This window comes from Beta vulgaris, chromosome 4, assembly GCF_026745355.1.
Source record: "Beta vulgaris subsp. vulgaris cultivar EL10 chromosome 4, EL10.2, whole genome shotgun sequence".
NCBI classification, from domain to species: domain Eukaryota; kingdom Viridiplantae; phylum Streptophyta; class Magnoliopsida; order Caryophyllales; family Amaranthaceae; genus Beta; species Beta vulgaris.
The window spans coordinates 4,180,644-4,204,333 of record NC_079205.1 but is presented as its reverse complement, the minus strand read 5'-3'; the positions used below and the strand labels follow the sequence as shown (position 1 = coordinate 4,204,333).

Genomic DNA, 23,690 nt, shown 5'->3' with positions numbered 1-23,690 from the left:
TAATAATAATAGTAATAATAATAATAATAATAATAATAATAATAATAATAATAAGATGGAAAACATTTTATATCCTAACAAATGAAGCCTGAATCCAACTGATTGTAACTAAATTGAAAATAAGATAGAAGGACCAGACTAAGAATAATAACCCTATCTATATAATAATATTTAGAGTCCTAACAGATTTTCGATGCACGATAAGTTATTATAAACTCGTAAATTCAAGTTTTTTCTTTTTAAATCTTCTAGAGTTTTACATTTTCGAGTCTTTTACATTAAAAAAATTCTTAAACCACATAGTTGTCAATTCAGTTACTCGAATAGGGTTCAGGTCGGGTCATCTCAGGTTTCAGGTCATGTTCGGTCAGGTCGTGTCAGGTCATTAAATCAAACAAGTCGGGTTCAGGTCGGGAACGGTCATAATTCGGTCAGGTCTGTCTCGGATAATTTCTTCTTTCGAGTTCGGTCGAGTTTGTCGCGGTCAATTTCGGGACATGTCATCTTTCGTGATTATGTGGTGTCGGGTCGGGTTCATAGCATGTGCTTTCAGGTTCAGGTCATGCATAGGTCGAATACTTATCAGGTTAAGACAATAGCCGTTTGGGTCAGGTTCGAGTCGGGTTCAGGTTGGTAGTTATCGGGTTATACCATACTTGGTTTCAAGTCACTTTCGGGTCGCTTCGAGTACGGAACAAGTCATGAATTTTGTGTGGCGTTGCTTCAAATTTGTATCATTATTTAAGATTTCATTGAAAATCAATGCTTGAATAGTTCATCTAGTTATGTGCCTTTTTATAGTAGTGTTAGTTTATGATTTAAGTTACTATGTCGTGAAATCAATGACAAGTCGAGTTATCAACAATCAACAAGTCGGGTAAAATTGGGTAACATGTAGAACCAAGTCAAGTAAAATAATGTACCGGGTCACAACAGGTCTAGTAAAATCAGGTAACGGGTCGCAATAGGTCGGGTTAATGACAAGTTACGTCGAGTTATAATCAGTTTCAGGTCCTAATCGGGTCAGGTGTCGAATCGGGTTCATATCATTGTCAGGTTGGGTCATTTCAATTATCCGTCTTTTTTGGGCGGGTATCAGTTCAGGTCATAGAGTATTGGGTCAAGAGCAGGTATCAGTTATTATCAGGTCGGGTTCAGGTCAGGTTTCAGGTGACTTATTTTGCCAAAATTTTAAGTGTAAGTAAGTTACAGGTCATTACAGGTTCAGGTCGGGTTATCAGATCAAGTCATTTTTTGACAGCTCTAGGTATAGGCGTATAGTAACACTCGAAAAGACGCAAATTCATACGGAAATTCAATTCCTTTAGAACCTCTAGAACCTCTCATACGCAAATTCAAATTCGTCAGTCATACACTAATTCCAAAGCTCGAATTGCAGAAGCTCGAATTGCAGGTTGTTGTTTTGTTCCTTAGATGAATCTACTTGTTTTGTTGCGGATTTTGGTGTGGAATTTGCGATATTTAAGATCTACTTCATGTGATTATTCATGCGATTGGTTTTATGCGGTTGTTATTGTTTGTTTCATGAATTCAACTTATTTTTTCTTTATCTCATTTATGTTATTTCATGTTTTTAGGGATAATTTACATGCTATAGAGTAAACTTATGATTCGAATTTCTGGTAGAACTTGTTAATTCATCTTTGTTTCATGGAACTTAAATGATAAGAAAATTGATGTTACAATTTGTAGATGCGCATATTAGTGTTCACTTGTTCTTGTTTAATTTCATCAGATCAATTCTTCAAGTGTTGTGGCTGGAAATCAGGAATGAATGACCTTTCATAATTTATGTTTTTTTCCCATTATATTCAAGCTGCTGCACTTTAGTAACTTTGGACTTTGGAGTACCATTTAAGGTGTATGTTAGGGGGTGTAAGGTTTACTCAGCGAGTAAGGCTATTTGGCGGAATTTTAGTTGCTATGTTTTGTCACCTGAGTCGAGTTCTGTGTAGGCTTGTCCGGTGCGCACTTTTCCTATTTCATGTTTAGCTAGCTAAACTTACTTAACCAAATAGTCTTTTTTTACTCAAGTGTGTGGAAAAGAGGAGATATGTGAGCAGAAAACTCCGGATTTTTTACGGTCATTTTAGGATAATCCCAATTTGGATTAAGGTAGGGTAATTTAGATTTTTTTTTTTTGGCAAGTGAAGGTAATCAGCAAAGTTAAGGCACCATATTTGGAATCATAGTGATAAATCTCCTAATTATGAGGATTTGCTAAGAATAATCCCATTATGGGAGCCAGATTCTCAGGTAGTCCTAGTTGACTTATGCTTTTTCTTTCGGAGGACTATCTATGAAGTTAGATACCACTTAATTGTTATCAGATTGTAACCGGCAATTTTGGGTTTTTATGGGGTGAAAGTTGAAACCAGTCTTAGATTTTCTGAGATGATGGTAGAAATATCAATTAATTATGTTAATGTCTTGCAATTAAAATGTTGTTTCCTACCATTTTTAAGCTTCTAGATTTTCCTGGAAATTGTTACTTGTGGTGTCGTATCAAGCCTTTTGACATGCAGCAAGTAGCAACCAAGAGTTTCCAAAGTGGATAAAGCAGCATACTGATACAACCTGTTCATTCAAGAAGCCATATTTGCATTATGTTTCCTTTGGTTTAGATAACATTCATACATCTTTACAGGTAAAATTGGCATTGTGATTGGCTGCAATTTTTGGAGATGAACCAAACGCATCAAATGAGTAGCTCCTTCTCTCCACCCGATGTCTCTGTGAAGAGAAAGCGAGGTCGTCCTAGGAAAGATAAAAGTCAGAACCCTGGGAAAAGTACCTATATACCGCGTAAAAGGGAACAACCAAACCATGGTGAAGGTGCTCCTATTCCTCCTGGATTTGAAGGAGTAAATGGGGATCAACAACCACCATCAGTTGATACAATGAAGAACAATAAAGAGGAGTCCATGGTAGGCCAGGTAGTTACTGGTGTGATCGAAGCAGTATTTGATGCTGGTTTTTTGCTCTCAGTTCGTGTTGGTGATTCTGACACGAGTCTCAGGGGGGTTGTATTCAAGCCAGGGCATTATGTTCCTGTTTCAGCTGATAATGATGTAGCCCCTAATTTGCAAATGATCCGAAGAAATGAGGTTCCTTTCCCATCAGGGAAACAAGGTCATAAACGCCGGGGAAGAGAGAGAAGTGACCACCATGCTGCACACCCTTCAAATGGTTCACCTACTTCTAATCAGCTGGCCAGGGTTCGAGCTACACAAATGTCTATAGTGCCAGTGCAGTCGCCCCACCCAGTGGGAGAAAGAGGCACTGTGGTACCAGTCATCCTGCAACCAGTGAGCTTGTCGAATGGTGCAAGTCCTGTTGTTGAAGCACCTCCCATTGCTTCTCAACCTGCTCACTTGGCCGCCTCCAAAAGCAAACAGCGTCCTTTGACCCAGGAGGCTGTACCCAAAGGATCAGAGACAGATAGTGGTTCTGCATCTCAACCGTTTGATGAACTTGTCACTGCTGCTAAAAAAATGCAAGGGTCACCTGAGTCTGCAGAAAATCGGAATAATGATAGTGGACTATCTAGCAAAGTGTTGCCTAATACTGCAGGGCTTACTCCAGAACAAGTCCAGGACTTGAGTAAGCCCCTGTTGGTTAAGCCCCTCCAATCCATCCGCTCAGACTCACCAGATCAATCTACAACAATACCCCACGCTTGTCCTGAGAGAAGAACAGGCAAGATGACAGAATTGCTTATGGTGAGTGAAAGCTAAAACTCCATGCATCAACCATTTCAATTTTTATATTACCTGCTACAAGTTATATTGGCATTTGCTAGTGAGTTTTTTTTTTTTAATTTAAGCTTGAGAGTTGAGATAGTATTATACTGGAAGTATCCATCTTTCTGAACATAACTTGCTGCTTTGCGAAGGCTGTACAAGAAAATTTGATGGCAAGGCAGATGGCTGACGGTCATAATCAAGACTTCAAGAGCCCAGGAAATTGAACGGTGCAGAAAAGAACTTGGAAAATCAACCTTGAGAATGAATGAAAACATTTGCTTTTAAGGTCACAGTCTCCCAGCATTCGCTATCTTATGCGCAAAGACCAGTCGAACATCTAACTACCATCTAGTTGGTAAAGCTAAGTCTGTCGACTGTCGTTAAGCAGCTATGAAAGGAGACCTAGAGTCTACACACAATTTTCCAGCTGCTTGAGCGCGCTATCCTGTCCAAGGGGAAGGCAAGACTGTTGTGCTATGTGGTTTGAGTTTTTTCATTCCTTGTATATCTTTGGAATGAATTGTATGAATATGTTTATTAGAAGCTCCAGCAAACTAATTATGTTTAGTTTGAGCACTTGGCATTTGGATCTTTCTTGATAACAAGTTTTCGATGCCCTATGCAGTATTTAGTACGTAGGAATCGTCTATCGTGATGGATGGGATCTCAGCAGACCTCCAGCAGGATCCGATTTCGGATGGCCAACAGGACAAGGTCCCAACCTGAAATTAATTAACCAAATCAAATGTAGCTGTATAAAATCTTGTATTGATAGGTAGAGGTACTTGTTCAGTATCACTTTTTGTTTGAGTCCAAAAATAGACTCATTGTTATTATCAAGGCTTTCCAATATCAAAAAAAGAAGAAAAAACTAAGAGGATCACGAAATATGAATATCCATTATGACAGTAAAATGTATACATTGACATTATATTACGGGCCTGTTCTCTTCGGCATAAAATAATTGAATTGAACTGAAACGAATAGTGATATGTGAAAGTAAAAGTATTGTCAAGAGCTGATCTGAACTGAATTGAACTGAACTGAACTGAAAATAAGCTGGGGAGAACAGGCCCTACTTCAACATCTCTAGTTTCTAGGAAAAATTGTTGGTTCATTTTTTACTACTACATTTCTAATTTTCAAAACGGAACTCATAATTAAATGATATCTTTCTTTTATAGGTGTAAATAAATGATGTTTCATTCTTATATGAAAAAGTAGATGAGCAAAGAAATTTAAAAAGTAATATCCCATTACCACACAATAACACAAAAAAAAAAAAATGCGAAAATCAATCCAAACTATACTAAAATTGATCATATTGTCATATCATATAATCTTCCCTTCCTTCTTCATTCATTTCATAATATATGCACCATTTACTTTTTCATACAATCCAATACTCTTTTTTGGACATTAATATATTTAATTTTGTATAAGTGAAAGTTATAAAAAGTTCCCTACAAAAAAAAAAAAATTATAAAAAGTTGATATTTGAAATCCTCGCATTGAAACGAATTTAATAAGATCTCACCTGGCTAGTTTTTTCTTATGTGATAGTGAGAGAAAATAGTGCGTAAATGAGAAATGGTACATGTAATATGAAACGTAGGTAATAATATTTAATGAACAACCCAAAAGCAATACTAAACTAAGCACAAACAAGACCCATTTACCGATTTTCCAGGTTACCCATAATAATTACTAGTTCCTCCTCCTTTTAAAGTGGAACGTTTTCCTTCTTTAGAAGTTTCTTTATTAATTGTTAATATCTTCTCATTTACTATATCTTCTAAAATATAGGTTCTACTTTTTATCTATTTTTATCTTCTTTTTTTTCGGGTGAGTTTCTTACCAAATGTATCAATGAGAGACCTACTCCGTTTAGAAATAGTTGCATCATTTTATGTTTTCACGCTTGCCGATGCATAATTTCAAACGTTAATATTTCAATTATCAATGAATAGTAATTATAAAAAGTTAATATTAAAAAAATATTCATTGAGACAAATCTACCGAGACCATATATGACTATGTTTTAATAGTGCAACTATTTCTAAACGGAAGAAGAATATTGCAATTATTATCAAACGGGGAAGTAGGATTCATCTCTGTTTATAGACGAGAAAGTATAGTCCCATATCCGGTATGCGGAAACTTTTCTCATACCATTTACTTGATATGATTAGATATAGTCCAGATATGATTTAATAGCTAACTGATATGATAAGATATTGTTAGGATATGATATAAGATTTTAACTAACAAGCCCCAAAAAAAATATGAAAAATAAAAAATTTATAATTTTTTAATATTACTTTTGTCATAAAAATTACATAAAATGGCATGGTATTGGCCCATACCCGGGGAATATCATTGCTCGTTTATAGAATTATAGACTATGCGAGTGTCTGTGTCACTCAAAATCTGAGAAGAAAAGGTCAGCAGTGGATGTTGTTGTAGTTTCATTAGTTGGAGAGAGAAATGGCTGCAATAACAACATCATTATCTCCATCATCACCTCCATCATTCTCTTCCTTTCCCGCCAAATTCAAACACAAAATCAACCCCAACAAAACTCCCTCATTTCGCAATTCAAATAAAACCCACAATCCACCACTTCACCAACAACCAAACTCTCCGATTTCCCCCCAAAAAAACCGGCGTAATTCCATCACAAAACGAGAAGATACAGCATATCCTTGGTCTTACCCACTTCATAAGAAAAACCCACATTCAATTTACAATGACATTCAGAAATTCGCAAGAAAAAACAAGCTTAAAGAAGCTCTCACCATTTTAGACTATTTAGAACAACAGGGTATCCCTGTAAATGCTTCAACTTTCTCTGCTTTGATTGGTGCTTGTATCCGGTCCAAGTCCGAAACCGTTGCGAAACAAATTCATGCCCATATTAGGATTAATGGGCTTGAAAACAATGAATTTCTTAAAACTAAGATTGTTCAAATGTATGTTTCTTGTGGGTCAGTGGATGATGCAAAAATGGTACTTAGCAATGATGATGATGATGATGATGAAAAATCTAGAAATGTTTATTCTTGGAATGCATTACTTAGAGGTCATGTGGTTGCTGGTGGTAGAAAATATAAGGATTTGTTGTATACTTACTCAAGGATGAGAGAGAATGGAGTTGAGTTTAATGTGTATAGTTTTTCTTGTATGATCAAGAGTTTTGGCGGATCGGCGGCTTTTAAGCAGGGATTAAAGATGCATTGTTTGTTGATTAAGAATGGATTTATAGGGAGTGAGATTCTTAAGACAAGTCTAATTGATATGTACTTTAAATGTGGTAGAGTTAAGCTTGCACGTCTTGTGTTTGATGAAATGTCTGAGAGAGATGTTGTTCTATGGGGAGCAATGATTGCAGGGTTTTCGCATAATAAGTCTCCAAGAGAGGCGATAAGATATACGAGGTGGATGATAAAGGAAGGTGTTGTACCGAATTCGGTGGTGCTAACTACAATTCTTCCTATGATTGGGGAAGTTGGGGCACGGAAGATGGGTAAGGAGGTTCATGCCTATGTGTTTAAGACAAGAAATTATATGGAGGAACCGTTTATAAAATCGGCTTTGATAGATATGTATTGTAAGTGTGGGGATATGACTTCTGGGAGGAAGGTATTTTATCTTTCTAGGGATAGAACTACTGTTTCATGGACTGCTTTGATGTCTGGTTATATCGCAAATGGTAGACTTGATCAGGCTTTGAGGTCGATAATCTGGATGCAGCAAGAAGGGTTTAGGCCTGATGTTGTTTCATTGGCGACGATTCTTCCAGTTTGTGCTAAGTTGAAGGCTTTAAGGCAAGGAAAGGAGATACATGGGTTTTTGGTGAAAAATGGGTTTCTGCCTAATGTATCATTGCTAACATCATTGATTGTAATGTACTCGAAATGTGGTGTCTTGAAGATCAGTCGTACATTATTCAATGGCATGGAGGCAAGAAATGTGATTGCTTGGACGGCGTTTATGAATTCATGTATTGAAAATGAGCATCCAGATGAAGCCCTTGAGGTGTTCAGATCAATGCAGCTGTCAAGGCACAGGGCAGATTCAGTTACAATATCCAGGGTATTAGATATTTGCAACGATCTCAAACTGTTGAAACTTGGGAAAGAGGTCCATGGACAAATGTTGAAGAAGGAAATTGAGCGGGTTCCTTTTGTTTTAGCACGACTTGTGAAATTATATGGAATATGTGGAATGATTGAGAAAGCAAAGTTAGTGTTTTATCTCTATCCATCTGAAGGTTCAGTGACAGCAACTGCCATGATGATGGCTTATGGATATAACAACTGTTTTACAGAAGCGCTTGCTCTTTTTTACAATTTGCTGAGTGATGATATGCCTCTCAATGTAAGCACCTTTGATGTTATTTTGACAATCTGTGATCAAGCTGGATTTGCAGACGAGGCTTGTAAAATCTTCCAACTCATGACTCAAAGATATAAAATCGTGGCGTCTAAGGTGCATTATTCTCTTATGGCCGGACTTCTTACTCGTACAGGTCGAACTCAGGAGGCTGAAAGATATATCCTATGGGGTTCTAGGTTGAAGACTTAACATTAAGTTTAATGTCCTCTCCTTGAGACTTTCTATTAAACTAACAGCACTGTCAAGTATGATTAAGGTAAAAGATATTCTTTGTATAGTATGATTCGTTGAAAATGAATAACTACCAAGATTTGGTCTGTAAAATTTTCATGTTTTTCTCTTGCAATCTTGCTTGTCTTATTTCACTCTGTTAGCCTCTGGTCTCCCCTACTAATATAAAAGTACATACAGTATGGGGTTGAAAAAAGAAATCTTATGTTCAGAGTTCAGACACAGTATAGCCATTCTCTATTTCCTTTACATATAACTCTGAATAAGTGAATATGGATCTTTTATCTGTCGTTAGGTGTACCGAATAAATTATAAAACGCAACAAGTGATTGTAACACTCAGGCCTGTTCTTCCCAGCTTATTTTTGGTTTAATTCAATTCATATTGGTTCAGTTCAACTCTAATTATCATTTTTATTAGTTATAATTTAATTCAGTTCAGGTGAGTTGCAATCAGTTCAGTTGCGTTTTATAATTTATACGGTACGACTTTTACAGCAGACAATGAATGAAGACATCGGATACAAAATTAATGAAAGAAATTGAGAATAGATGAATATTAACCAATTAAATGATTGAATATCCACGCCACATACAAGTCATTAAATCCTGAAAAACTGTATAATCCCACTAACATGGGATAGCATAAGCCAATGACAAAAAGAATCTCTATATCTTCTGCATCATCCCTCCCTCTTCTAAAACATGGGTGGAGAAATGTTTTTTTTCAACCTGCACTCTTGACAGACCCAAAACCTAGCCTCAACAAAACTATAACTCTGTATGCCAAAACTTCTGTCGATGAAAAAATGAAACAAATCTCTAAGAAAAAGAAGAAAAATGATGAGCACTACTAGGAGCCGGAGGGAAACCTCTTTACTGGAACTTAGCACTGTAAGGCATACTAGGACCTAAGACCGGGACATGACGCATCGAAGAAAAATGAGGTGTTGATAACTGATGAATGTGACTCGGCATTGTATACGATTGTGGTCCATTCCCCATTAAAGGTGGAGTCACAGGAACTGGCAATGTTGGACCAGCTAAAACACCTGCACCTGAAAACCAAAGCATAATAAAGCAAAGACTAAGGATTCATATATATAGCAGCAATTATTAGTATATCAGATTTCAAACACAAAAGATTCGCAATAGCAAGTTTACTTGACACATCTCTACGACTCTACTGCCCAACTCAAACCCTATAGCATGAAAATAGAAAGGGTGTTTTCTATTCCTTTTTTTATAATCTATATAAATGTGTGGGACATTTACGCCAAAGTGTTGTATGAAAGAGGGGACTGACAAGCCAAGTATCTGCAGACTCCATTCCAGGCGAATGGAGAAGTATATTATTCCTAATAAATAGAATGAAATAAAATGACAATGATGGGCGCTTCAGGTACTCCTCACTCCTCACGCACAGTGAACATTATATAATTGTTACACCAAGGCCTAAACGATCAATTGAATTGAGAAAGTTAGGCGGATTTTCAAAACAGCTTGTCCAAGCAGAACACTCATATGAAGTCTATCAACAACAAAATTCAAATCTTATAGTACTTATTGTTGGCACATGTTTTAACAAGTCGAGCTCGAAAAATAGATTATTCTTTATCAAATCAAGCTTGAGCATGATTTGTAAGATTGAGTTCAACTTCGAGTTTGGACTCGGTAAAATTAATCAAACTCAAGTCGAGCCATGTTAGAGTTCAAATCGGCTCATGGAAAGCCATTGAGCATCAAGTATACCAAACTCTCCAAGCACATAGTAGTACTACTTTCTTCTAAGTGCTAGGAACTAGTATTCCTCTTTGTTCAATTTACTTGTTTGAAAATACTTCCAGCTTTACTTTTGACCAACTTTTTGTATGTGTCATTAGTAGGGTAACCATAGTTCAAGTGTATTACACGTGAATTATAATTCTTTTAGACCTTTCGGCCCTTCCACAGATCTGTATCATCTTACTTCCCAACTCTCTTTCTTTTCTATGTTAGATCATTTTATATTGGTAACAATATTCACAGTTTCTGTTGATTTCTCCCAAAACTGTACTTTGATGGCAAAAAAGATGAGATATTGCCATCTAAAAATGCTTCAAGTCAGTCGAGCACAATATCTATCCCCCCTCTTCCCAGAAGGTTTCTGATGCAAACAAATTCATACACAGCTCCACTTATATGGTTCTTGATTCTGATAGCCTGCATCAGTGGTCTGCAGCAACCTGCTTCAAAGGCTTGTTTCATTTTATCTATATCATATAGTGCAAAATTAAATAAAAAGTAGTGATGTGACAAACATCACTACATGAGTTTAACCCTCAAATAATTAAAAAGGCCAGCAATTACAGGGGCGGATCTAGCGTGGGTTCAGTGGGTTCAACTGAACCCACGAATTTTTTTTTTTAAAAAAAGAAAAATCTGCAAAAAAATCCAAAAACAAATATATAATAAATAAATCCCGCGTGCTCTGATTTCAGTCTGATAGAGTTTGGCTCAGTGGTCCGACTACGCGTGTGAGGTAAAGCGCCTCTCCTGTTGTTCCACGCAGGTTTGAGGATAACATGGTTAATTTTAATTTTTTCTTTTTTATGTTTCCCCAATTTCCCAGCAGGCAATAGAGTTTTTATTTGTCTCATTTCTATTGCTTCTTCATAGCAACTTAGTTAGGTTTTAAAATTACTTACCCCTTCTCTACTTGAGTCTTGTTTTGAGGTTGCAATACTTAGGTTCTGTTCTGTTCAACTTATTTAAAATAAGATAAGATAAATAAGATGTTTTATTCAACTTATCTCATTCATTTCAGAAAAAAATAAGATAAGATAAGACACAATAAGTTGTATCAAATAGACCCTTAAAGCGGGTAAGTAACTTTTCTAATAACAAATTAGATTATTGGAATGCTTGATAAATTGAAATTATTAAACTATCATGAGATTAATTGGGTGGGCCATAAATGAATAAATATTTGTTAGTAGGTAGTATTGCTTGTGCTTTTGTTCATTTGGGTATGTTATAGATGGTTATTGAAAGTTTAATTTAGACCACGTTATTAACCTTGTAGACTAAAAAAAATATTTTTGATGCTTTAACTCGTTATTAGGGTATGTCTTGGGTAAGGAAAATTTTTATTTATTAATATTGTACTTAAAATGATAACACTAATACTACTCGGTTTAGTAATTAAAACTTTAGTATATAAACTTGAGGTCACGGGATCAAAGCCTAAACTATGCAAATTCTAACTTTTTTTATTTACATAGATTGCATAAAGTAAAACGTTATAGACGTTTCTGTAATTATCGATTTCAATTATGTACTTTAATTGATGCATTGTATTTTTTGATCAATTTAATATGGTCTTTTTTGTGTTAATAACTCATTGGTTTCGAACCCACGTGGGTGAAATCCTGGATCCGCCACGGCCAGCAAAAAAGGTCACCCCAGATAGATAACTTGCTCCACTAGTTTGAATAGCCATCAGAAACTAAAAAGGAAATTATTTCATTGTCTTTTAAAGGTCAGTTCTGTTGTATTAAGATTATTCAAACAAATTAGAACTACGAGGAACCAAAACAAAATATTCTCTTTTAGATGTTATATGCTGATGAGAGAGAGATGAATTGCAATTCTTGGAAGTATTTGGGGCATGCACGCATCTTAGCTGGTGCTGGAATTAGAGATGACAGACTAATGAATAAATCTTATCCTCTACAAACGAATAACTACTCATTATTGTGGAATAATGCACTTATGCATCTCAAATTATAGATAATATATACCTTCATTCTTGGCAATACCAACATGGATCGGATGTGATGTCAATAAGGCATGTGGAGCTTGTGAGAGAGCTGCAGGTGCCTGGATCACATCCTTCATGACAAAAGGAGGCCACTTTAGCAAATAGCAAAAGAAAATGATCAAAACTGATCAAGAAAGCCATCAGAGAGCCCCGTGCAGGTTAAAACAAAAGGAGAAAAAAAAACAACAAAGGTGATTCAAGGGATCTAAGCCTATTATACATAATCTCAAAAGCCTCGTTCACATTTTCACTTCTACAGTAGGAAATGACATGCCATAATTCCAGGATATCAACACAAACAGGATAAAAATGAAACAAGTAGACTTGCATCCAAGAGTCAAATGGTAAATCATTTAAGCAGCCTTTGTGTATGTCTGTGTCTATCTAAACCAACCGTCTCGTCACATGCCCCCGTGCAGGTTAAAACAAAAGGAGAAAAAAAAACAACAAAGGTGATTCAAGGGATCTAAGCCTATTATACATAATCTCAAAAGCCTCGTTCACATTTTCACTTCTACAGTAGGAAATGACATGCCATAATTCCAGGATATCAAACACAAACAGGATAAAAATGAAACAAGTAGACTTGCATCCAAGATCAAAGGTAAATCATTTAAGCAAGCCTTTGTGTATGTCTGTGTCTATCTAAACCAACCGTCTCGTCACATGCACCCCAACCCCAACCCCCCCCCCCCCCCCCCCCCCCCCCCCCCCCCCCCCCCCCCCACAAAAAAAAAATAAAAAAACAACCCCCACTTAAAAAATAACCCAAAAAGAAAGAGGTAAAATGAGAGAAAAATTATGCATGCACATCATCACATTTTTGTAACTCACATGAGTAACTGGATGTACATAGACAAGCTGTCCAGGCCTTCCATATATGCCCTACAGGAGTTAACACATTCATTAGGAGAGTAAACTTTGATTAGAAGAGAAAAACTTGTTCCTTGATATTGTTGCATAAAGCTGAAACAGAACATTTGCATCTTAATTGAAATAATGAGTTTAATTATACATATACATACATTTTGAGGATTAGGATGTACATATGTAGGCATAGCTTGAATTGATTGGTACTGTGCACCATGTCTGATAGGTTGTGCTCTTGTTACATAATGACCAGCAATCTGCTTGCAAAATAAGGGTAAACAGAGAATAGAACATCAGCAATATCTACATCAAACATATTATTAAAAAGTAAGTTTCAGGTACTCTTTTTCCAAGTGAGTGAATCAAGAAGACCATATTAAACATACAGGTTGATTGTATTGAAGACCATTATCAGCATTCATTGCTGTTGAAGACACATAAGAAACAAACTTAACAGGCCATGATGAACGCGGCGCAATGGGTCTGATAAGTTCTGGCTGTGCACCAGCTACCTGTACTGCAGGAAAATTGTTGGATACATAAGCAACACTTGGAACTGTTGCCGCCGGAGGTGGTGTTGATCTGTAGTTAGGAAAGGATGGGGAGAAAACTTTTGCACTTGGATTGAGCTTGGATTCCTGAAATTTGGCATATAAACCGAGATAATTTATCGTTAAGTAAATTAACATAACGAAATCAGAAGAAAGATGATATAATGTGAGACTCCCAAAGCCAAGACCAATAAATGACAAAATCATCAGTAAAAAGAAGCAGTAGAACTTTTAAATCCCTATTCCAAAAAAGGAAGCAGTAAAATGAAAACTAGAAGTAAAAATGTACAAGTACTTTGTAATGAACTGGAAACTTAAAGATGGAGATTAAGAGAAGAAAATGAAAATCATAATGATAAACTAGAAAATGCAAAGATTTGAGATTAAATTTCAAACATTCAAGAGGCTTGATTCTCTCCCTCTCAAAACTAAAAAAACTAAACCTGATATAATTCTAAAAATGTTTTCACGATTTTATCTCTTTACTCTACGAACAATTTTGATACCCTTTCCTCTTTATCCTCCAACTAAGCTTCCTCTAAATAATAAAAGGCTGCACCCCATTCTATCCCTCCCTTTGGCCAGTTGTACATTCTTATTGAAATGCTGTTGTGACAATGAGAGAAGGGAAGAATCACAATTTATACCTTAGCAGTCCTACTAGGAAGTGGATTTTGTGGAGCCCTTTCTGTTGGAACTGCCGAAGGATTATGAGTTGCATCCAAATCTGTTTTGGCGGAGTCAGAATGCTCTGAAGCAACAGATTCTGTACTAGTGGATTCTTTATCAAGGAGCTGATTCATATGTTTGAGATCAAGAGATGCATCACTGGCGGGCAGGGATCCATCGCCCAAATGGTTGAATGCTCTCATCTCATAATTCTCCTTCTGAACATTCAGTTTGTTGTTATCAATCACTGAGTAAAGCATATCATATTGAGTTAGTCTTCACACAAGGAAACACAAAAAGAAGGGGACAGAAAAGTCGGACCAGAGTTGGAAAAAAATTACAATACCATAATTACTAGTAAGAAGGTCAATTGGTCAAATTACACCACATGGAAAAACAAATCAATCAATAGTAAGGTGCACAGGTCGAGACATATAGCACAATATGAAGTGAGATAAAGACAACAGAAACAAGTACCAAGGTCCAGCAGCTAACAAAAGAACACGTAAGTATATCGCCGGCCCAGATGTAATAGTGTTGGCCTGTTGGGTCAGGAAAATAAGGCAAAATAACTAACTAAAATATGCTATGCATTGTGTAATAGGGAAGGGGTAACATTGGAAGTGCAATATTATTAGGTCAAATCAAGTAAGTTAGTTGTATAAATAGAAGTGATCACTGAGAGGAAGCGACAAATATATGAGAGTTTCATTTAGTTAGCTTTGAGAGTGTGTCCAAGATTACAAGTCACTCGATTTCTTGGCAATCTATATTACATTCTTTTTTTAATTTCCGTATTATTAATCATAGAATCATTATCTTTCTTTATTCTCTAATCTGAAATTTCAGCTCATAACAAAATATTGCATAAAAGCTGAAATATTTTAAAAAGAAAAAGAAAATCTGCCAGCAAACACTGCTGCAGGAGAAATTATAAGATTAGGTTTATAAACGAAAATAGTAGATTAGTAGAAGCTATCCCCATCACCTTATCAAGTTAATTTGCAGGCCAAGTATTCCCCTTCCCATTCATAATCCAAGGTCCAAGCATCGGTTCCAGTATTCGTGGGTAGATTTTCTGCTTTGCTGAAAAGGCAAAGGGTCTGCAATCTAAAGGGTGTTCTCATACATACAGTCCCTAGAAAGGTACTAAGTTCATTGGGATGAAACAAGAGAAGGTTATAATGAAGCAAGATTAAGATACATTCTGCACTTACAGCTTCTACTTGAACCATTGACTTTGGAAACCTGCAAAAAGAAGTGGTAAATTGGTTACAAACAGCTATGGACAAGTAAATAATTCCTAATGTGGGGAAATATATTTTTCAAAACTAATAGTACCTCCTTTGAGACCTCGGAATGATGGCGGTAATAATCTTCATCATCTTGAAGCATGGGTACCCCAACCTGTCTGTCAACCAGGAAGAAAAGAAAATAATGAATCTGAGACCATAAACTAATCTTAAAGGAGAAAAATGCCTTATTCACCCCAAAGATTGGGGAGGGATGGGGGAGACAGTTGATCTTAAAACTAAGTCTGAACTAAGTCAAACTGTATTCAAGACCCCTCCCCGCTTTTTCTCCCTCTCCTCCTTTTCTTTTTTGCACTTTCAAATAAGAATCATGAGAGAGAATGCAGAAGAAACCATCAAGACATCAAACATTGACAAGGATGCCGGTCGTGCTTACTCAAATGTTTACAACACCTAAAGCTAAATGTGTAAAAGAGAGGGTGAGGGACAATTAACAGCAGAACATAAGTAAATTAACTACTAAGAAAACTTTCTGGGCAATCTGAACAAGCTAGAGTAAAAAAGTACACTCTTCCTCCACCTATTTTCCATATAGCTCTTGCAAATTATAAAGTTCAATGAGGATCAAAGAACACCTTAGGTGACCGTAAATGCTGATCAATCAATTCATCAATATTCGAAAATAACAAACACATCCTAATATTATCGATCGTCCTAAACTTTCATCTGTTTAGCCTCCTAGAGAAGAGGGAAAAGAGACCATTAGCCTACATGTAGAATGTTATGATCCAAATGATATAATTTTTCCAAAAGAGCAATAATTGAGAAAAAAGAAGTTGAAATTTCTCACTAATTGATTCAAAAGAACAGATTCTGGGATTGTCTAGGTTTAGGATGGCAAGTCGTCTTTAACACAAGAGATTCAATGGATATTTTAAAACAGGACTATTTGGTATCCTTCCAATTCTCCAGACAGAAAATAACATTCCACAACAATTCCAACAAATAATACAGCATGACCATGATCAAGGAACTAGCGAAGCATCATTGTCATGCACAAAACTTTTGATTGCATTCATCAAGAAACAAGAAGCTAAAATAACATATTAGTCGTGCAAAAAACATTTCCAAGTGTTCATCACAATTCACAAGGAATAAAGGGCTACTCAAAGCACGTCATCATATGCAAACCATGAATGAGCAGAAAACGGTGAACTCCAGATATTCTCCCAGTAACATTCCCCAAAAAATCATGCAACAAACAAGACAAAAAATTTAAGGAAAATAATCAAGTTCAAAGCATCAAAACATAGATTTTTAAGTTATTGGACTTCAAGGGGGTCAGTGGAAGATGGTGCAGTAAGCTAAACAATCATGTTTCGTAATCATCCAAAATCTGACATCACTAGTTTAAGATGTTGCATGCAGCTGTAAGTCATTGACATCTTTTCTTACGTTATTTTTTTCCTTTTATAAGCGGGGTCCTTATGACACTTTTAGGCACTAAGCCCCCCCCCCCCCCCCCTCTCTTACTAGTGGCTCTTCCTATAGAAGGTACGCCATGGACAAATCCCATATCTAGTATCTTTTTGCCCCTAGATTTGGTTTGAACTGTGAGAGAGAATCCATGCAATATAGTGAAAAGGAAAAGAAGAAGATATAACTAACATATCTCCAAAACTTAAAGCAAGAACAAAATAAATGAGAAAAAAGGGTTGGGATTGTTCCATAATTAAACAACTAAGAGCATGCCAAGTCAAATTAATACTCGTTGCATCTCACCTTACTCTTTATACTTCTATTTTTGAACATGGCTCACTATTATTTAAATCTTTCTACTTTCAAGCATCGCCCACCACTCTCTCCCCTACAAATAATATAATATCCCACCAACTCTTATCACATATAACCATTTCAATGTAACAATAACTTATCATCTAAAACTACCTGCCTTGATAAATGTAACGAGTAATGTGGGACACAGGAGTAGTTGTTTATCTGAGTACTTCTTTCCATAATGAAGATAACATCTGAAAAGAAAGCTCAAACCTTGATTTGGCATGAATATTTTATCTCCTTTAAGATGAAGATTTATGAAAACCCACTTAATCCACAATTAGTTCTCTTTTATCCAAAATTGTAACTTATTCAAAGAAGTGTCTCTTTAAGAAGGGAATTTTTTATAATATATTTTATTAGGGACTTGCATGAAAATAGCTCAGATTACATACCCCTAATTTGCGAATAGATCTTTATCAAAAATGAGTTTTTTTTTCTGCCAAACCTCCCATACGATTCCTTTCGCCTTATTGCATGGTTATTTCCTCAACACTGGAATAGCAACAACAACCAAATCAGACCCTAACTGACCTTGATCGTGTGAAGTTATCAAACTAGCATAATGAATTACTGATCAGCATTCCTCATGCCGAACATGAAATATAAGACAATGTGAATACAATAACCCATTTCATTAAATGTGATCAAATGCTTCATTGCTTCCACACCTATAGCAACACCTCTATGGTTAAGGAACTTATCCTCCCATTCTAGCGTTAAATTCGAACCCTGCATTTTGTTAATAAGGTAGTGTTTAAGGAAACTTTTTAGGAGATTTTATAGACCATGAATTGAAACTAGGCCAAACACTACAAAACTTGGAGTACTTTCTACTTCTCACGAAACTCAAAGGGCTTCTAATAGGGCAAGAAGAAGCTCCAGATGCTTAGAAGAGTTTATCCTGGAGCTGTTTTACTTATTTGATAGAAATTCTCTAGAGTCAAAAACACCGTCCACATACTATAAAAACCCTTCCTTCTCATCTAAGAAAAACCCAGGCCTCTTCTAATCCTCACCTCTCTCAATTGCAAGTCTATAACTCATGCTTCAATGGCCATTGAAATAGTTCCGAGATCCACAAACCCAGTACCCAAAAACTATACTGTAGACCCACAATATTTATCGCTAAATTGCAAAACTTTGGGAATTTGAAGAATCGAAATATTTGGTGTAAATTTGTGTATGTCTTTTATCTGTCTTCTTATTGTTATTGAATGTTCTTGTTATTTTCATCAGATATTTATGTATCTTAATTACTAAAGGGTCCTTCCTTTTGGGATGATCTACAAGCTTCGTTGAATTTCTTTTATGGTTTCGTTCCCCTGGGTTGGAAAACAAAGGGCGGAGCGCATGGAAGGGGGAGATAAAAGTAAAAGAATCGAAAGTGAGCAATTGGGCTCTATTTCTCAAAGGGACTTCTAAATTTAGTGGGCCGTCACCTGAAACATTCTGTAACAAAAGTTAAAGCTTGGCCAAACAAATTTTAATACTCACGTCCTCACCCTAAGCTCCCTCAACACGTAGAAATTCCAAAGTTAAAAATGCTACAGTATTTTTTTTTCTACCCTATTATTAAGGTGATAAGAAGCTAAGTTTATTGACAGCATAAAGGATAAAGAAACCGTAGCTTGGAAAGGTAAAAGAACATTTGTTAGTTTTTAGATTATATGAAAATAGGCCTGGGTAACCCAATAAGGAGGAGGAGAGTTTAGCCCACTTACAAGCTAGGAAGTTTCATCCTAAAACCAATTGGTGATAGCAAGAGTAACTCCTAATATTATAAAGTGGTTTATTCTCTCCTATTTCTCCAATGTGGGACACTCACAAGTGGGCTTTCAATGGGTTTCAACACACCCCCTCACTTGTGAGTGTCCTTAGAAATTCAGAGCTAACTGGAAAGGTGAGAGCAATAATCCTCTTAGGGGTTGGACATCCTATCGAGGTAAATTCTTATCTAATAGCGATCAAATTCCCAGTTTAGACGAGACCCGCAACTCGGGCTCTGATACCATGTTACTTTTTAGATTATATAAAAATGTGTATGGGTAACCCAATAAGGAGGAGGAGAGTTTAGCCCACTTAAAAGCTAGGAGGTTCCATTCTAAAACCAATTGGTGATAGGAGGAATAATTCCTAATCTTATAAAGTGGTTTATTCTCTCCTCATAGCCGATGTGGGACACTCACAAGTGGGCTTTCAATGGGTTTCTAGTTTCTACTATCCAAAATCTTAAAGATGCCTTACATCAAGCCTTCACCATTAAAGATCTTGGTGCATTGAGATACTTCCTAGGTATCGAAGTTAAAAGAGACTCATCTGAGATTCTTTTAAATCAAAGGAAATACATCCTTGATTTATTAAAAACATTATCTATGGAAAATTGTTCTCCTGCTGCTTTTCCTCTACCTAAAGGCTTGAAACTAAGCATCTATGATGGTGACAAGCTGCCTGGTCCAGAAGTCTACAGAAGAATTATAGGCAAACTTCTATACTTAAACATGACTAGGCCAGACATAAGTTATGCTGTCCAGCAGCTCAGTCAGTTCTTATCTGATCCCAGGATGCCTCATTTCCTAGCACCTCAACATGTTCTTAAGTATCTAAAAGGCACTCTACATCATGGCTTGTTCTTTTCTGCTCAGAATTCTTCTCTTCAATTAACTGCCTATTATGATGCAGACTGGGGTAATTACTCAGGCAAATCCTTGATTGGTTATTGCATATTTCTTGGATCTTCACTCATATCTTGGAAAATAAAAAAGCAAAAGGTTGTTTCCAAGAGCTCTACAGAAGCAGAATATCGGAGCATGAGTCACACAACTAGTGAACTTGTTTGGTTAACAGGAGTGCTTAATGATCTTCATATTCATCCCTCTCTTCCTCTTCCTCTTTATTGTGACAATATAGAGGCTGAGCATATTGCAGCAAATCCTGTTTTCCATGACAAAACAAAGCACCTCAAGATTGATTTGTTAGAGAAAATGTGCAATCAGGTTTTATTGCCACACATCATGCCAGTTCTCATATGCAAATTGCAGACATAATGACTAAAGCTCTCAAGCTTGGGATGGTTCTTTCTGATTAATCCCATTCAAGCTTGAGGAGGGGGTGTAAATAAGCTGATGCTTATCAGCTGCCAGCTCCTTTTAGTAAATTATAAAGTTAGTTATCAACTACAGTTTGTTAGAAACTTACAGCAGAAGTTTAAGAAGTTTGTTAGAAGCGTGTGATAGAAGTTTTCTTCTTAAGTTTTCTTCTTACATATAAAGTTGTAATCAGTGAGTTTTCATTATATGAGGAAATGAAATAAAGACATATAAGTTTCTCTCTCTAAAATTCTTCTTCCCTTCCATCCAGATTCTCTCTAATACTTCTTCATTCATGTAATAATTCATCTCATGTGAGGTGAATTCACAACATTTCGCAAATACTATAGGCCATAAGCATATTGGAAAATAGTTACCTCTCCTCATTCCTCCGTTCAGCAGTCGAAAGAGCTTCATTTTCAGAACTTCGACAAGAGTCAATTGTTCCTGAAACAGTTCCCTCGAACTCGCAAGCGGCAGGATTGGAAACATTATCAGCTGAAAGCATGACGCCCTACAAAGAAAGGACCAATTAAATATGACAATTTAACTTCAATTGAAACTCTTAAACAACATCCTAAGATAGAGGCGTGTAAAAACCTTGGCAACAACTTGAACAAGATCCCCAGCAAGAACCACTAGAGTATCTATTAGGCCACTATCAGACACATTTGTATTATGTGTTCCCTTCTTTATCATCCTGGCTTTCTTCAAAACAATGCCTAAACATACAACCAATATCTCAATTAACATCAAATCACATGGCAAACCAACTTACATTTCACATTCAATTCCATCCCAAATCAATAGAGAACAAACTCAGATCAAAACTAATAAAACTTCCCCACAAAAAGCATCAATAACAAAGGACTTGTTCTAGATCCAAAGAAACAAAATTCAATTGAGTACTTGCAACATACAAAATCAATTATCTAACAGAAATTACAATCATTCCTCACCAAAATCATAACCCACAAGTAATTCATAACAAGAAACAAAACCCATAAAAGGTAATTAATCATTTCTCATGCTACATATTCCAAAAAGATAATTTTTACAAAAATTAAAAGGTGGAGCAAGAAAGAGACCATAACCCTTGTCAAAAGAGGCAGTGTGGAAGATTCCAGATAAGATGGAACCATCTTTGATGTGAACTTCAACAGGAAGACCAACGATGTACATGGTGGTGAAGAGCAGAGCTTCGCTAATTGATGCAGTTGAAGCTGCTGTTGTTTCTTCTTTGTCTGTGAATTCTCTAATTCTCCCCATTTCTTTTTTCTGGGTTTTTTAATTGTGGTTGATCTTGATCTTTCTTTCTCTCACACACTTTTCCCAGAAAGAGAAATCGATGAATGTTATGTGAATGTGAGTGAGGAGCAGAGGGAAGGGCGAAGGGAGAGGTTAAACTGTTGAGCTATTTATGCAGCCTCGTTTTCAACCATCTGTGATTTCATTTTACCCATCGATCGATACTAGTAGTTATTAGTCGCATAATTATTGCTCGGTATTAAAAGAAGGGTAATGCTAAATGCAGCCCTAAATACCTTTCCTAAACTAGTATAAAGTTGGTTATTTATGACAAAAAGCATGCATTTATCAAGGTCATTAATGCTTGTTTTACAAAATAATTTCCATTTATAGGTTCTTATATGCAGCCCTAAGGGCTGCATTTAGCTTTTCCCTTAAAAGAAATGAAAAATAAATTATTGAAATATATATTTACGTTCATGTTCATTTTAAGGAATGTGTAAAAAGTATTTTTTTTTTATTTTTTTTTTGAGGGGAAATAAAATTTCATTACTCCAAAATCAGATTATCCATGAGTACAAACGGAGCCACTTCCGCAGGATAGTGGTTCTCCCAAACTTGCTCGATACCAAAAGGATTTAACCTCGCTAAGTTATGAGCTACAAAATTACCTTCACGCTTAACATGCGACCACTGAATAGTGTTAAAAGTAGCACAGGAAGCTAAAATATCATGCAATACACCATCTAGATCAGATAAAAAGAAAGTTTTCTTCATAAGGCGGTGGATAATCACTTGACAATCGGATTCCAAGACAACATCTTTCAGCCCAAACCTACTGCCCAACCGCACAGCCATCGCGGCAGCCTTGGCCTCAGCAATTTCTGGCGTCCAACAAGCACGAACACGCCGGACAGTCGTAAACAACACATCTCCATTCGAGTGTCTAGCAACTACACCCATGCCAACCCATCCATCAACTTGTAATGATGCATCCACGTTCAGCTTCACTACTCCTTCAGGGGGAGCTGTCCAATGTCGAGGACTCGGTTGACCTGCCGCCAGACGAGGTTGGTAAATTTTCTGCATATAATCACCATGCTCCACAGCCAACCTTGCAACACGTCCCAGCAGGTGGGTGTGAGGTGTGGTTTTATTGTCAAACACCAGCAGGTTACGTTCCCCCCAAATCACCCAGGCTAGAAAGGCTCCGCGAGTCTTTACTTGTGGATCGACCTCCCGCCAGCTTGCAACAAGCTCGCAGATCGATTCTATGTCAGGACCAGAACACATTACCTCGCAGCCAGCAGCAGACCAGAGGGGAGCTATCTTTGAACATCCAAAAATTGCGTGGTAGCTCGTCTCAGACTCGCCACAACCCCAGGGACATAAGTCCTCTTCAATCATATGCCGTCGCTTGAGTATACCACGCACAGGGAGGGAGTTCGAACATAAACGCCATAGAAAATGGCGGACCTTCGGGCTGGTGTCCATACCCCATATATCCACCCAAATCTGATGAAAATTATTAAGATCACCCCCTTTCCCGAGCATATAGGCCGTCTTGACAGAGAAGCACCCATCTTTTGTTAAAGCCCACGTGATTTCATCATGCAATGTTGTCTGGTTGAGAGGAATACCAAGAATACATTTTCATCACGATCATTGAAGATGTTTTCAACAGCAGCTATTCTCCATTCATTTTGTGACTCGTCAATGAGGTCACTCACCAAATTATACCCAGTTCGGCGGTCGCTAGTGATAAAACTCCCCCCTTCATCGACAATCCACGGGTCATCCCATATCCTAACATTTGCCCCATTTTCAATACGCCACACAATCCCTTCCTTCAACAGTGCTTTTGAGCTCCAAATACTGCGCCATGAGTAGCTAGTGGAGTACCCAAGAGAGGCATCCAAAAAGTTACAATGCGGAAAATACTTAGCTTTCATCACCCGACTAAAGAGAGAATGGGGG

General features: G+C 36.8%; 3 protein-coding genes across 5 annotated transcripts; 2 read left to right on the top strand and 1 right to left on the bottom strand.

The window, feature by feature from the left end:
• The first annotated feature begins 1,271 nt into the window (after window positions 1-1,271).
• On the top strand, window positions 1,272-4,405 carry LOC104891673 (protein METABOLIC NETWORK MODULATOR 1). The gene is made up of 3 exons (XM_010677397.3): window positions 1,272-1,414; window positions 2,669-3,743; window positions 3,917-4,405. The coding sequence occupies exons 2-3, from the start codon at window positions 2,706-2,708 to the stop codon at window positions 3,989-3,991; spliced, it is 1,113 nt and encodes a 370-aa protein (XP_010675699.2). The 5' UTR covers window positions 1,272-1,414; window positions 2,669-2,705; the 3' UTR covers window positions 3,992-4,405.
• A 1,706-nt stretch (window positions 4,406-6,111) lies between these two features.
• LOC104891672 (pentatricopeptide repeat-containing protein At1g71460, chloroplastic) lies at window positions 6,112-8,620 on the top strand. The gene has a single exon (XM_010677396.4). It carries the CDS (start codon window positions 6,255-6,257, stop codon window positions 8,352-8,354), a length of 2,100 nt encoding a protein of 699 aa, XP_010675698.2. The 5' UTR covers window positions 6,112-6,254; the 3' UTR covers window positions 8,355-8,620.
• A 297-nt stretch (window positions 8,621-8,917) lies between these two features.
• LOC104891671 (hypothetical protein) lies at window positions 8,918-21,974 on the bottom strand. 3 transcript variants are annotated; one of them, XM_048642622.2, is made up of 12 exons: window positions 21,554-21,974; window positions 21,066-21,187; window positions 20,843-20,979; window positions 15,629-15,698; window positions 15,505-15,535; window positions 14,765-14,829; window positions 14,266-14,505; window positions 13,454-13,705; window positions 13,223-13,324; window positions 13,032-13,082; window positions 12,178-12,256; window positions 8,918-9,453 (listed from the first exon to the last, which is right to left on the bottom strand). In XM_048642622.2, exons 1-12 carry the CDS (start codon window positions 21,732-21,734, stop codon window positions 9,272-9,274), a joined length of 1,512 nt encoding a protein of 503 aa, XP_048498579.1. In that variant the 5' UTR covers window positions 21,735-21,974; the 3' UTR covers window positions 8,918-9,271. The 3 variants fall into 3 exon arrangements, with proteins under 3 accessions (XP_048498579.1, XP_048498578.1, XP_010675697.2); XM_048642621.2 differs by having other exon boundaries at window positions 12,178-12,268; window positions 21,554-21,972; XM_010677395.4 differs by lacking the exon at window positions 14,765-14,829 and having other exon boundaries at window positions 12,178-12,268; window positions 14,266-14,534; window positions 21,554-21,971.
• Window positions 21,975-23,690: the final 1,716 nt, after the last annotated feature.